At 43.2% G+C, this 15,935-nt stretch overlaps 1 protein-coding gene across 1 annotated transcript; it reads left to right on the forward strand.

Annotated features, from left to right (window-relative positions):
* Positions 1-8,200: 8,200 nt before the first annotated feature.
* LOC144695428 (testis-specific serine/threonine-protein kinase 3-like) lies at positions 8,201-11,451 on the forward strand. The gene is made up of 2 exons (XM_078566318.1): positions 8,201-8,345; positions 10,709-11,451. Exons 1-2 carry the CDS (start codon positions 8,201-8,203, stop codon positions 11,374-11,376), a joined length of 813 nt encoding a protein of 270 aa, XP_078422444.1. The 3' UTR covers positions 11,377-11,451.
* Positions 11,452-15,935: the final 4,484 nt, after the last annotated feature.

Below are 15,935 nucleotides of genomic sequence, written 5' to 3' on the forward strand. Positions count from 1 at the left end.
CTGTAGTTTAGCTCCACTCCAGTGGGGAGCATGCTGAGGGTGAGATGGAGCATTGCAGCAAGGAAGATCGGGAAGAGAATCGGTGCGATGACACAGCCATGCTTGGCCCCAGTCCGAATGTGGGTTGGGTCTGTGGTAGATCCTTTGGTCAGGATCATGTCTTGCCTGTCATCATGCAGCAGGCAGAGGATGGTGATAAACTTTTGGGACAGCCGAAATGGAGAGGATCTCCACAATCCTTCACCATTGACAGTGTCAAAGGCTTTTGTGAAGTCAAAGGTGGCCAGTTACAAGGGTTGGTGCTGTTCCCTGCATTTCTCTTACAATTGCCGCGCTGTGAAGACCATGTCCATTGTGCCCCTTAGTGGGCGGAACCTGCATTGCGACTCCGGGAGAAGCTTTTCAGCCACAGGGAGAAGGTGATTGAGGAGGATTCTTGCGATGACCTTCCCTGTGGCCGACACAGGGAGATTCCTCTATAGTTACTGCACTCGGACTTGTCACCTTTCTTTCCTTATTACTCTTCAATTTGCTGTCTTGCTAGAGGCTGTGATGTTAGTTCCAATCTATCTGTTTTCTTGATGTCTCGTTTACCTCTCTGTCACTGAGGTACTTGTCTTAATGTGGTGTCAGCTGTGGCTCAGTCCATAGCACCCTCGCCTTTGAATCAGAAGGTTGTGGGTTCATGTCCCACTCCTGGAAACCAAGAACTGTGATTGTACTTGAAAGAGTTGCAATCTGTGACCGTTGATAACTCAAAAGAGTTTCCCTCATTCTGCATCTATAAGGGCCACTTGATAGGCTGTTGTGATTCTTCCATCAATTTGCTAATGAGTCAGCTGTTAGGGAAGCAATTGGTCAGGTTTTTGCTGCTTTTCTGTGAACAGGACACAGTGAGCAAGAGTAGATGCCAGTGTTGTAGCGCGTTATACAGCCTGCTTCATGGCACAACATGCTGGTCCTGGAGTACAAGCCTTCAGTACTACAGCTGGGATACTGTCAGGGCCCAAAGTTTTTACTGTAGTCAGTACATTCTATGTCTTGGACAGTCTGGAACATCCTCCTCCTGTTAGTCCAAATTCTCCACCTAAAGTATATCCTGCGCCCTTGAGAACTTCAACACTTCCTCCAGGTAGTGTTCAATGTGGAGGTGTACAGTTTAATCAGTGAGGGGTGTGGGGGGGCAGGGGGGAGAAGCGCATTAGAAAATAAAGCACAATAGTTCCACCTCATTTACAAATATCGGAAATAACAGGGCTCCCAGAAAAGGTCCTTTGTAAGTTTCACTCTATCTTTTAACATCCATTGATTTTTCCATTAATTATTTCTCTATCTGCAAATCAGTTTTTAATGGGCAGAGACAATGGGCCAATTATTCCATAAGACTGGAGTTTGTTTTCAGCTGGTGTGTGTGAATCAGCAGTTTCATTGTACAGAACTGCAACAAACTCTTACACATGTTTCATCTTATAGAAATGAGACTTGCTTTCTACTGAAGATCAACACTCCTTCTACAGATGTACAGTGAGATAACTGGTGACATGATGATGTCACAAAGACTTCACTAATATGCTAAAAGCTTCTTTATGAGATCAGGAAGAAGCTCAGATGCGTTTTACTATCTCAAAACTACACAGTCAGTTTCCTATTGGGAAGTTTGAAAGCACTTTGTAATTGGGGGGGGTGACCTGCCTTAATTGACTGAATAAATATCGTTTCTCTGCGGATAAACTCGGAAGGGCTTCCAAAAGCAGCCCCCACACCTCATTTGGGTGAAATGTCCTTTATCTTTTAATCCTTTAGAGGCGGAACAGCTGCAGATTCTTGGTGTTTGAGGTTAGCTGCTGCTGCTTTGGGTGGTTGTTGAGTGAATGCTCGACCCTCAGTTTCTGCCCACACCCAGTGGTGATGACTCTTACCTGGCGGATCGTTGGTTTGGAACCTCGGGATCCGGGTTAACCGGCCTGGACACGGAACCCTTGGAATCGCCTGCCTCAATGGGAAACCTCCTTGCCTGTGGGTCTGTGGGGGAGCTCATTTCTCATTAGAAAGAGAGAAAGACACAGGATTAATGCTCAGGGCCCCCGTGATGTTGACCTTACAACTTTGATGACAGGTTTTTGTAAAAACAAAAGCTGAGGAGCAGAGCTTCCGACTTACTGGTATAAGGAGATGGAGGGTAGTAAAAGAACAACTCCCGCGAGGGTGGGTTTTCAGATTGATCAGAATGTCGGACAGGATCAGGTCCTTACATCTGCTCCGGCAGCCCAAACGTCACAATAACTAAGGATGAAATAGACGTTACCGCCTAGGCAACATGCGCTGAAATTAATCAGCAACACCACAATCTACCCCCCAAATGGCATTGCTCTCTGCACAGCTCCCTGGCCCTTCACTCTTATTGGAGGTTTCTCAGCAGTTTAGTCGGACTGATAGTTGTACGGTCCGTTTAATAATGGTGCAAACTGACATTGTGGGATATAACTGTACCCCCCGGGCTGGGTGCTCTCCGTTTATTCACAGGGGATGTGGGCTTCGCTGGCTGGGCCAGCGTTTATTGCCCATCCCTAGTTGCCCCTTGAGAAGGTGGTGGTGAGCTGCCTTCTTGAACCGCTGCAGTCCCTGTGGTGTAGGTACACCCACAGTGCTGTTACAGAGTTATAGTCATAGAGGTCTACAGCACAGGAAAAGGCCATTCAGCCTATCGAGTCTGCGCTGGTCAAACAAGTACCTAACTATTCTAACCCCATTTTCCAGCATTAGGCCCATAGCCTTGTATGCCATGGCATCGCAAGTGCACATCCAAATACTTCTTAAATGTTATGAGGGTTTCTGCCTCTACCACCCTTTCAGGCAGTGAGTTCCAGATTCCCACCACCCTCTGGGTGCAAAAATTCTTCCTCACATCCCCTCTAAACCTCCTGCCCCTTACCTTAAATCTATGCCCCCTGGTTATTGATCCCTCCACCAGGGAGGGGGTCCCAGAATTTTGACCCAGTGGCAGTGAAGGAATGGCGATATACAGGGAATTTGCAGGTGATGTTCCCATGTATCTGCTGCCCTTGTTCTTCTAGGTGGTAGAGGTTACAGGTTTGGATAGTGCTGTTGGAGCCTTGGTGAGTTGCTGCAGTGCATCTTGTAGATGGTACACACACTGCTGCTGCTGTGCATCAGTGGTGGAGGGAGTGAATGTTTAAGGTGGTGGACAATTACTGATCAATTGCGCTGCTTTGTTGTGGCTGGTGTTAAGATTCTTGAGTGTTGTGGGAGCTGCACTCATCCAGGCAAGTGGGGAGTATTCCATCACATTCCTGACTTGTGCCTTGTAGATGGCGGGCAGGCCTTGGGGGGCCAGGAGGTGACTTATTTGCTGCAGCATCTGATCTGCTGTTCCAGCCACAGTATTTATATGGCTAGTCAAATTAAATTTCTGGTCATTGACGACGCCCCAGGAAGTTAATGGTGGAAGATTCATTTGCTAAATTTCTTCCTGAGAGAGCCTTGGCTGAAGTTGAAGTTCATGGATTGGAAGACAAATTATTGACCTGATTCAGAAATTTGCTGAGCAGCAAGAGACAGAGAGTAGGGATAATGGGAAGGCACTCACATTGGCAGGATGTGACTAGTGGTGACCCACAAGGATCTCTGTTGGGACCTCAGCTATTCATTAACAGCTTAAATGACAGGATAGAAAGCGACTTAACCAAATTTTCCAATGGCACAGATATAGGCAGCATTGTAAGCACTGTAGATGGAAGTTTAAAGTTGCAAAGAGGTATCGATAGAGTAAGCATATGGGCAAAACTGTGGCAAGTGGATTTCAATGTAGGCGAATGTGAGGTCATACAATTTGGACTTATTAAAGAAGGGCCAGGAGACTTTCTAAATAGTGAAAACAGTGAGATCCAAAAAGACTTGGGGTCCAGGTACACAGATTATTAAAATGTAATGAATAAATGCAGAAATAATCCAAAAGGCTAATGGAATGTTGGCCTTTATATCTAGAGGACTGCAGTACTGGGCCATAGAAATCATGCTTCAGTTATACAAAGCCCTGGTTAGACTATACCTGGAAAATTGTGAGCAGCTCTGAGCACCACACTTTAAGAAGGACATATTGGCCTTGGAGGGAATGTGTACCTGGCCATCCAAGAGTTAAACTACAAGAAGAGATTAAACAGATGATAGCTGTATTCCCTGGATTTAGAAGGAATTTAGAAGGATGCTGATAAATTTTTCATGATATTAAGAGGAACAGATAGGGTGGATAGAGAGAAATCATTTCTGCTATTTGGGGAGACTGAGACTAAAAATGAGTGCCAGATCTTTTAGGGCCAAAATGAGGAAACATTTCTTCGTGTAAAGGGTGATGGAAGTCTGGGACTCTCTATTGGAAATGACAATTGATGCTGGATCAATTATTCGTTTTAAAACTGAGATTGATAGATTTTTGGTCACCAAAGGTAAGGGACATGGGGCAAAGGTGGGTAAGTGGAGTTAGGTCATTGGTCAGTCATGATCTCATTGAATTGGAGGAACAGGCACCAGGAGTTAAATGTCCCCCTTCTGTACTTTTGTTCTGGTGATTTGATAATGGGAATGCTATTGAATGTCAAGGGGACATTGCTAGACTCTCCATTGTTGGAGATGGTCATTGTCTGACACTTGTGTGCTGCAAATGTTCCTTGCCACTTATCAGCCCAAACCTGAATATTGTCCAGGTTTTGCTGCATGTGGGCACAGACTGGTTCATTATTCAAGGAGTCGTGAATGGAACTGACCACTGTGCAATCATCAGCAAACCTCCCTACTTTTGATTTTATGGTGGAGATGTCATTGTTGAAGATATTTAAACCTTGGATATTGCCCTGAGGAACTCCTGCAACAATGTCCTAGGATCAAGATGATTGGTCTCCAATGAGCACATCCATCTTCCTTTGTATTAGATAAGACTCCAGCCAGTGGAGAGATTTTCCAATTCCCACTGACTTCAATTTTGCTAGGGCTCCTTGATGCCACACTCATTCAAATGCTGCCTTGATACCCTCGCTTATGGAATTCAGCTGTTTTGTCCATGTTTGGGCCAAAGATCAACTGAGGTCTGGAGCTGAGTGACCCTGATGGAACCCAAACCAAGTTTCAGTGAGCAAGTTATTGGTGAGTAAATACTGCTTGATGGCACTGTCGATGACACCTTTCATCACTTTGCTTATGATTGAGAGTAGACTGATGGTGTGGTAATTGGCCAGTTAAATTTGTTTGCCCTGTGTTTTGTGGACAGGACATACTTGGGCAATTTTCCACATTGTCATGTTGATACCAGTGTTGTAGCTGTACTGGAATAACTCAGCTTCAGCACATTGTTGAGGCCCATGGTCTTCACTGATCCAGTGTGCTCAGTCAACCCTTGACATCATGGAGAGTGAATCAAATTGGCTGCAGACTGGCATCTGTGATGCAGGGGACCTCTCAGGAAGGCTAAGATTGATCATCAAGTTGACGTTTCTGGCTGAAGATGGATGCAAATGTTTCAGCCTTTTTTTTGCACTGTTGTGTGGTCTCCACCATCATTAAGGACAGGGATGTGTGTGGTGCCTCCTCCTTGGGTTAAGTTGTTTAATTGTCCATCAGCATTCATGACCAGCTGTGACAGGAGTTTTGATCTGATCCCTTGGATTACTTAGTTGTTATGGCCTGCTGCATCTGCTGCTGTATCTCATATTGTTGCATCAGGAGATCGGTATCTCATTTTTAGATATGACTGGTGCTTGGCTCCTGTCATGCTTTTGCACACTTCTCATTGAACCAAGCTGGTCCCCCAGTTTGATGGTATTGGTAGAGTGAGGGATTTGCCAGGCCATGAGGTTACAGATTGTAGTTGAATCCAATTCTGCTGCTACTGCTGATGGTCCACAGCACCTCATGGATGCCCAGTTTGGAGCTGTTTGATCTGTTCTGAATCTATCCAATTTAGCACGGTGATAGTGCCACATGGGATGGATCATGTCCTCAGTGTGAAAAAGGGATTCTGTCTCCACCAGGACTTTGTGGTGATCACTCCTACAAATACTGTCATGGATAGATGTCTCTGTGACAGGTATATTGGTGAGGGTGAGGTCAAATAAGTTTTATCCTCTTGGTGGTTCTTTCACCATCGGCCACAAATCCAGTTGGGCAGCTATATCCTACAACTTAGCCAACTCAGTCAGTGGTGGTGCTACCACTGAAATCCCCCAACCTGAGTACATTCTGTTTCCTTGTTGACCTCAATATTTCTGGCAAGTGGTGTTCAACATTGAGGAGCACTGATTCATCAGCTGAGGGAGGATGGTACATGGTAATCAGCAGGAGGTTTCCTTGTCCATGTTTGACCTGATGCCATGAGACATCATGGGGTCCAGAGCCAATGTTAAGGACTTCCAGGGCAACTCCCTCCCAACTGTATACCACTGTGCCACCACTTCTGTTGGGTCTGTCCTGGCAGTGGGACAGGACATACCCAGGGATGGTGATGGTGGTGTCTGGGACATTATCTGTAAGATATGATTCCGTGAGGATGACTATGTCAGGCTGTTGCTTGACTAGTCTGTGAGACAGCTCTCCCAATTTTGGCACAAGGCTCCAGATATAGGGTCGATTGGACAGGGTTTCTCTTTGTCATGTCTGAATATGATGCTAAGTGGTCTATCCTGATTTTTTTCTTATTCAGCTTTTCTGGTTTGATATAACTGAGTGGTTTTCCATGTCAGTTCAGAGGGCAGTTAAGAGTCAACCACATTGCTGTGGGTCTGGAGTCACATGTAGGCCAGACCAGGTAAAGATGGCAGATTTCCTTCCCTAAAGGACATTAGTGAACCAGCCAGCGATTTCATGGTCATCATCACTGAGATTACTCTTTTTATTCCAGATTTAATTTATTGAATTTAAATTTATCTCTGAGTCAGTAGTTCAGTGAAATAACTAATATGCCATCGTTCCCGTTATATTTACAGTGTGTAAATTATTTGTATTAAATTTTCGTAAACTGCTAATACTGTTGCGTTATTTTTGTCCTTACAAGTGTTAACTTTACTTGAGCCCCTTCGTAATTTCTAGAACATAATCCAGTGTTCATGTTGAATTGTTGCAAATGTTGAGGATTGCGAGGTTGTTACAAGCGATACAGCGATTTCTATTAACAGGATAATGTTAATTTATTGCAGCGTTTACATCATGTTCCTGTCTATAAAATGCGCATCTCCGGCTGTAGATGCTCCGGTACAAAGGAAACTTGATGAGTGGAATTGAAGAAAGACAGGGTATCAATTACACATCTCATTTCAAATCAAAGGACATCGATTTTTGAAATGGAGAAATACGTTTATATAAATATTAATGAATGCAACGATGTAAAATAAACGAGTATGGATGTCAGTTTACACATGAATAAAACTGTAGCTTAAATTTTAAGATCGAGGTCAAATTTAACAGAAAATGCAGTTTCCTGGGGTGGAATTGGGGTTGGGAGAAATGGAATATTTGTTTTGGGAATTAAAGTGAGGACCCTCGTTTGCAGAAATCTGTCTTATTGAGGTTAACGTTGTCAGAAAGGAACAATTCTCCTGGGTTAGTGTTTGAGTGAGTAAAACGCCGCCTTTGACCAGGGCTCTCGGTTGATGGGCTCGAGCCGTTCCGGGAGCAGAATATCTTCCTTCAACTAATTCAAATCCTAAGCAGACACTTTGCTTTGGATTCGCAGAAACAGAAACATTTTGGGGCTGTTATTCGGTTTGGAGGAAGGTGAGAGCCCAGGAAGAGGGAGCGGGGAGGGTTGGGGGGTGGGGGGGGAACTTTAAAACAAACTGAGCATCACACCACAATGAGATTATTTGTGGCATTGCCGGGGTACAATCAAAATAATTTATCCACAAAAGCCAAGGATTTTGTTATATAGACTTTAAAATCATTAGCAATACCTGCTTCAGCAGGTAGCACAAAGTCTCCTTAGTAACAGGTAAATTATGGCATCATAATGAAGTCACATTTATATCTGCTGAGTTTATTTTGCTTGGGTGGTCACACCCGGGATTGCTATTTTTTTATATAATGTCCGATTTTAGAAATAAGATAGGAAGCCGAGAAACATTGGTTAGATTGCGTGGAACTGGATAAATTGAGGAATGTGATCGCTGAAACTGGTTAGGAAAGTGGATGAGAAGCAATGGAAAAACTGCTCCTGTCTAAAGGATATGAGCTTGGAAACACGATCGGGGAAGGGACCTATTCCAAAGTGAAGGAAGCCAACTGCAGGAACCAACAGAGAAAAGTGGCCATCAAAATCATCAATCGGCAGACAGTACCAAAGGGTAAGACCCAACATGGTCCTTTCATAAACACGCTTCTCACAGCTGGGACGAATAAGCCACTCAAATCGCCACAATTCACATTTATGAAACTATTTTATTTAGGATTCAGGGATTTTTATAAGCTCAGTTTACCTCCTGATGAAAAATGTCCACCTGATGACGTGTAGTGATCACTGAGGAAGCAGATTCCACATTTAATTCCACCCAGTGTTTACACACAACCTGCTGGTTTCGCCTGTCCGACATGAATATCATTTCAGACAATTGATAATACTAAGCAGGGTTTACATGTTGAATGCAGAGGGCAGTTTCCCGGAAATTATGCCGAGGATTCTGTCCAGAATTGGCGCTTGGAATCAGTCTAACAAGCAGCATCATGTATAAATTGGACGTTAAAGAGATTTGTCAGATTTTAACTGCTCATCTGCCAAAAATACGAGACAAATTCTAAATAGTTTCGTCCAGTACTTAGAAAACTTCAGCAAAATGAGCTAAATGATCGATTTCTTTTTCGGTAGAGTTCTGGTAGAGTTGCCTCAATTTACTCCGGATCCTATTTTAAAAGGACCTCCTCGTTTTGACTTGCAATTTACGGTTCATTTTTAATACAAGATGCAGGTACCTCGGATCCACTGCATTCAGGTGAACTGCTTCTCTAGTGCAGAGTTTCACTCTTTTAAAATTTCTATTCGCTTTGCTGCTAACATTTCACTGCGGCTGGTGGACCCTGAGCCAATACCGTCCAAAGTCCTGGACTGGACTGGCGCCTGGTAGAATGCACAGGTCCTTCCACAACACGAGGCTAGGACCTGTCCTTGAATCCAGCGAAACGGGCTCATTGGACAAGTTTTAGGATTAAAACAAAGTGGATGTTTCCCCAGTGTGTAGATTTCCTATGCATTGTTTAATGGCTCATATTACACTTCATAAAAGCCTAGATATAATATACATATCCCGATAACAGCATCATCGGGATTTTCACATTCAACAAGTACATTTCAATTTAATTGCAGATTTGCAAAATAAATTAGTATTCCGGGTTTTGAGTTACAAAGGCCCAATAGGCAATGATCAACAGCTAAAGACAACACAACAGAAAATAAACAGCAAAGGCTCTAAGTCCTGATACAACAGAAAATGCTAGAAATAGACCTGTCAGCATTAATGAGGAGGTAAGGCAATAAACCCTTCAAAACTGGAAAAACCCAGGGGAACAGCATTTGAAAAATGAACAGAGCCAGCGCAGGGAGGGTGTAGGATTAGCTGATGAAGAGTCATACAGACTCGAAACGTTAACCCTGTCTCCCTCTACGCAGATGCTGTCAGACCCGCTGAGCTTTTCCAGCAATTTTTGTTTTTGTTTCAGATTTCCAGCATCCGCAGTATTTTGCTTTTATCTTAGAATTAACTGTAACTGATTACAGAGAAAACATCAGATGGTTAAAGAACCTGTGGTGGTGACGACAAGAGACTCCAGGAAGAAACCTGATAAATCTGAAGCCATTTAAAAGACACAGAGGAGAATGTGTGAATGTGTGTGGGTAGCTGCGAACTAGAAACAGGGGAAACTGGCAGAGAGGGAGTACCCAGCAGCCTGGGAGGAAAAAGTGCGGATTTGCAATATTTCATAATCTAGGGTATTTAATTTAAAAGATAAAACGAGGTCAGTGTTGAAAGGGTTAAGACATTGCTTCCCCCAACCTCCGGCAAACACGCCCGAAAAATGTCCAGCCCCCAGGCGGCTGCCCATCAGATACCAATATTCCAACACTGTTTCCTTAAACCCAAACTCCATTAGCAATTTAAACATTGAGAGATATTGACTGGCAGTTGCTTTATTCCTGCTGCTGTTCATGATATTCTGACTCTGTGTTGACACCAGAGCCAGGCAGAAACGGGAATATTAAATCTGATCGAGCCTCTTGCTATATTTTAATTACGAAGATGAATAAGGCATTTCTGTTTTCTAATGTGCAGTTTATGAGGTGGTAAATCCATAGTTGAAGCATTTCAGTTTTGAGACAGTGCAGTCTGTGCTCAGGCCATTCTGTCCTGGCTAACCCAGCATTTACTCGCCGTCTCCCATTGTTCTGGGGAAGGCGGAGAGCTGCCTTCTTGAACAGTATAAGATCTTCCAACAAGATCTCGACATTCTCAGCTCGATTCCAACTGCTATGGGAATGTCACCCCCATTCTGTTGAAGCCACAACATCTTTGGGATGTTGGAGTCATCGAAAGGTAGATAGATGACTTTCTGAAATGCTTTATATTAAGTATAAAATCTGTCGTTTGAGAAAAATGTTAATTGTGTAGGACAAAAAAAAACAGGCTTCAACCTATAAATATTCATTTTCCATTTCTAGATTTCATCCACAAATTTCTCCCGCGAGAGCTGCAGATAGTACAGAACTTGGATCACAAGAATATCATTAAGGTTCACGAAATCTGGGAGAGCGACGATGGTAAGATATGTATAATCATGGAACTCGCTGAAGGTGGAGATGTTCTCGAACACATCAAAAGGGAAGGGCCCCTACCTGAAGAACTCGCGAAGACTTTATTCCGTCAACTAGTCGCGGCCATTCGCTACTGTCATGACTGTGGCATCGCTCACAGGGACCTCAAGTGCGAGAACACTCTGTTAGATAAAAGTTTCAACGTGAAGTTGGCAGACTTCGGCTTCGCTAAGAATTTCCGGACCGGTACGGCTGAATTAAGCAAGACGTTTTGCGGCAGCACAGCTTACGCTGCACCCGAGGTTCTACAAGGAGTTCCACACGAAAGCATCAAAAGCGACATCTGGAGCATGGGCATCGTACTGTACACCATGCTCTGCGGCCACCTGCCTTTCGATGACTCCAACATCCCAAAGATGTTGTGGCTGCAGCAGAATGGGGTGACATTCCCACAACAGTTGGAACTGAGCCGAGAGTGTCGAGACCTTGTTGGAAGATTGCTGGAACCCGATTGCAGTCTGAGACCTCCGATCCAGGAGGTCAGTTTCCATCCGTGGTTAACAGGCAGCCAATAAACATGAGAATCAAATTGGTTGTTTTAAATTTTTAAAACAGTTCTAATAGAGCACACAGTGTGCAAACACTGGCTGTTGACATGGACCCAATTGCAAGAGTCTTTCTAAAGTTATTGAAAAAGGACGACTCTAATATATTTGGCAATGGATTGTGCGGTACTAGCCATTATTATCAAGATAAACATTGTACCAATATTGCAATTAGCTTCAGTGAATATTTTCTATCAGATATTACTGGTCATTCGGGGTCATCAGCGGCTAGTGGGCATGAACATTCACACTGTGAGTGACAGAGTGACAGGGCAGCTAGGTTAGCTCCGACTGCCTCGGGAGGAACAGCTGTACCGACGGCTGAAAGCACCGCCGAACTGTTCGAGGATGTCTAGATGCACAAGAGCACAAGTCACGTAGGTTCAAACATTCCTAACAATCCTGAAACTTTAATGGGAGAGGGAGGGAAAGGTGTAAAAGTACTTCTCTGATTTCTTTTGAAATCAACTATTACATTAAGCATTCAGAAATGGAAAGGTTGTTAATTCTTCTTGGATTCCAAGGGCAGGATGTCGGTTGTGGTCAGTTTTTTTATTAACAGAAAAACGAAGATACTGGGTCATCAAAAATGACGTGGCTGAGCAGACAAACGGCACAGCCCGCTCGGGAAAATAGTATTTTTAAATTATATATATATGTATATATATATACACTCACATACATAGTTCTTCAGGGTGGGGAAGTGCTCGGCCCTTATTGGAAGTCGCCAAAAACAATTCACGGTGAATAAAGAGTTTAGGGTCAACAGCCGTTGTTTTCAGAAAGTTACTATAGGCTGAAAGGTTCAAATTCTGTGTTCTAATAAACAAGATATCCAATCAGACACAACTTAACCCACAGTGTCTTTCATTTCTGGCTGAAATTCTCCCATTCGTGTAAAAACGCAGCAACTCTTGCACCAGAAATACCTGACCTGTTACAATGTGCTCTGTGTATAGGTATCATTGCAAAACCAGACACCAGTCCTGCAAAATGAGGGCAATGGGGAAATATTCAGTCACCTGACTTCATTACCAGAGTAAGATTAATGGGTTGTGATGGTAAGATTACAAATTTTATACGTTTTTTGTAGTCTATGGGGTCTCTTTAAAACCAGTTTAAAACTCCATTAGTATGGACATGTTACTGAAGCTTTTCACCTTGCACTCATCAGGACAAACACAAGAATGCCAAATTTCAAACAATCACAACAATTTATGCTGCAGGAGAAAAGGGTGCAGATTGGTTGGCAAGTCGTCTCATACTCAGCAACCAACCAACACCCTTTTCTCCTGTAGTATAAATCCTTGTGATTGTTGGAAATTGGTTTGAAATTTGGCATTCTTGTGTTTTCCCTGATGAGTGCAAGATGAGAAGCTTCAGCAACATGTCTCTCTTTTCAAAAATATTCATGTTCTGTACTACAAAGCGACTATTAAGCGACTGATAGTCTATTAAGTTCCATATTTTGACATTAAATTTCCATCTAGTTTTGTGGCAGGTAGAATTGAATTGTCAGTGAATGTGATTACGTTTTAGTTTTTAAAAAGTGATTATACTTGGGTAAATGGCCGATAGCTGGCCAAATTGCAAAAGCAAGGATTTCAGCATCAGGTTCATAAGACATTAAAAAGCAGCAACTCAGGTGGCTAAGTTCATTTTAAATAAAACTAAAGTTAACTCAGATAAATGAACTTAAATAAACTATTTAAAATGGCAAGAGTTTTAGAATATATGAATTGACATATACTGGCGAATCTATAGAAAACCTTAGTAAGACTATAGTTGGAGCACTGTTCAGTTTTGGGCTGCACACTATAAGAAAGATGAGCTAACAGTGCACAGATTTAACAGAATGCTACCTGATATGAAATACAAGCAAGTCATACATTTTCATTTATGTGTTTGTTTTCATTAGAGCAATGGAGATTACATTTTAAATTAAAATTATGAAGGGACAGGGCAGAGCAGATCAGACTTGCTTCCAGTGAATGAAAGGTCTAGTACGGCAGGACAGATAAGAGATTAAATGCAAGTGATTTAGGGAAGGGCAGGAGAAACTTAAACACGCAGAGGGTTATGAGACTACTGAAGCTAGAGTTTGAAACAAAAATCACACCAACATTTAAGAATTATTAGATAGCTGGTCAAAAGGAAACAAATTAGGTATACAGAATTGGGACTACTGCTCAGGTGGAGAATTAACACCAACTCAAATGGCTCTTTTGGTGCTGTAATTCTATAAAGGTTGCAGCATACCATCTATAGGGCTTCCCTTTTTCTTTCTCAAATAAAGGCAAGTACTTGCTGAAGGATTCCTAGCCTCTGACCTGCTCTTGTAGCCACAGTATTTATATGGCTGGTCCAGTTCGGTTTCTGGTCAATGGTATCCCCCAGGATGTGTTGATAGATATACAATGCAAGATAATTTTGTTTAGGATGTGGAGGAGCTCTCTTATGCAAACAGAAAAGGGGAATATAGTTTTCAGATAATTAAAATAAAAAGAGGATGAAACATGGGCAATCAAGCAAAATGCTTCATCTAAAAAAAGTGCTTTATATAAAAAAATTCCCAACCTCAATTAAGATTCCAACTGAGAGATTTGGGTACATTAGCTTTTTTTCCATCAAATAACCAGTGAGGAACACCATTAAGATCAGAAGAGAATGAGGGAGCCAGTAGTTCAGGGAGTAATTATGTGATAGCGAACTTGTGTATTAATAATCTTAAAATTGTAGGAAGAGAGAAGGAGATAAGTACCATGGTGTTAAGGGAAAGACAAATCAGATGATAACACTGTTACAATGACACCACTTTCCAAAACTGCGCTTCTGAAATGTCTTCCTTCTTCCTTAACTGATGTTTCCCACCCGCTGTGGTTGACAGGGCCCTCAACTGTGTCCAACCCATCTCCCGCGCCTCTGCCCTCACACCTTCCCCTCCCTCCCAGAACCACGATAGGGTCCCCTTTGTCCTCACTTATCACCCCACCAGCCTCTGCATTCAAAGGATCATCCTCCGCCATTTCCGCCAACTCCAGCATGATCCCACCACCAAACACACATCCCTCACCCCTGCGCCCACACACCCCCCCCCCCCACCCCCACCACCCGCTCCCAACCCCCTCCACCGTCAGCATTCCATAGGGACCGTTCCCTCTGGGACACCCTGGTCCACTCCTCCATCACCCCCAACTCTTCATCCCTTTCCCACGGCACCTTCCCATGCAGCCATAGAAGGTGCAACATCTGCCCCTTTACCTCCTCCCTCCTCACCATCCAAGAGCCCCAACACTCCTTTCAGGTGAAGCAGCATCACTTGCATCTCCTTCAACTTGGTCTACTCCATTCACCACTTCCAATGTGGTCTCCTCTACATCGGAGAGACCAAACGCAGACTGGGTGACTGTGGAACACCTTTGGTCTGTCTGCAAGCATGACGCACACCTTCCTGTCGCTTACCATTTCAACACACCATCCTGCTCTCATGCCCACATGTCCATCCTTGGCCTGTTGCAATGTTCCAGTGAAGCTCAACGCAAACTGGAGGAACAGCACCTCATCTTCCGATTGGGCACTTTACAGCCTTCTGGACTTAACATTGAGTTCAACAACTTCAGATCATGAACACACTGTTCTATCTTCACCCCTTTTTAAAATTTATTTTTTATCCACCTATTTTCATTTTCATTGTTTTATCCCTTTTATCATCCTTTTTCCCCCAACCACCACCCCTCCCCCACCATCAAAAGGGCCATCTGTTACTTGTTCCATGTTGTTCTTTCAGAGTGCTTGTTCTGCTATTAACACACTCTGCTTTCTTACCTTTATGCCATTATCAGCACCTCCTTTAGCCCTCACCACTACCATTAACAGTCCCTTTGTGTTTTCGTCCATGACATCTTTGTCAATCTCTCCTTAGCCCCCAACTATCACTAGCCTTCTATCCAGCTTCACCTGCTCCACCCCCCTTAAACAATATAAATTTCACCACATTTCAACTTTAGTTCTGAAGAAGGGTCATACGGACTCGAAGTGTTGACTTTGTTTCTCTCTCCACAGATGCTGAGACCAGCTGAGTTTTTCCAGCATTTTCTGTTTTTAAGGCAAATCAGGTCCACACGATTGAGTCAGCAGTGTAATCTTGTCTACCATTCACTTACCCCCATCCCTGGGAAAGATTAAAAAAGACACACCTTTGGCTAAATCAGGAAAAACCTCAAACCCCAGGAGATCACAGTTGTTTATGCCTCATCACAATCATAACTTCCCCTTACAACCATGAAGTCCAGGAATTTGTCAAATCCCATCTTAAATTATTCCCTGCAAAAATAGATACTTCATGGCATTAACCTCTTTGCCTATCAATATTATAGAAGTAAGTCTGGTTCTACCATCTATTTTCAAATAACCTACATAACCACACTGAATAAATCAATGATTTTTGAAAAGACTTTAGTCGTGTCCCTATTTGCCTTTATTTCTGCCCAATTCTTGGGTGTATATTCTCATAACTAAGAGTTCTAAGA

The sequence above is a fragment of the Cetorhinus maximus genome, chromosome 21 (assembly GCF_964194155.1).
Source record: "Cetorhinus maximus chromosome 21, sCetMax3.hap1.1, whole genome shotgun sequence".
Lineage (NCBI taxonomy): Eukaryota > Metazoa > Chordata > Chondrichthyes > Lamniformes > Cetorhinidae > Cetorhinus > Cetorhinus maximus.

Coding starts and splice junctions, on each gene's coding strand:
- LOC144695428 (XM_078566318.1), top strand. CDS start 8,201: ATGGAAAAACTGCTCCTGTCTAAAGGATATGAGCTTGGAAACACGATC. Junction 8,346..10,708: donor TCGGCAGACAGTACCAAAGG/GTAAGACCCAAC, acceptor TTCCATTTCTAG/ATTTCATCCACAAATTTCTC.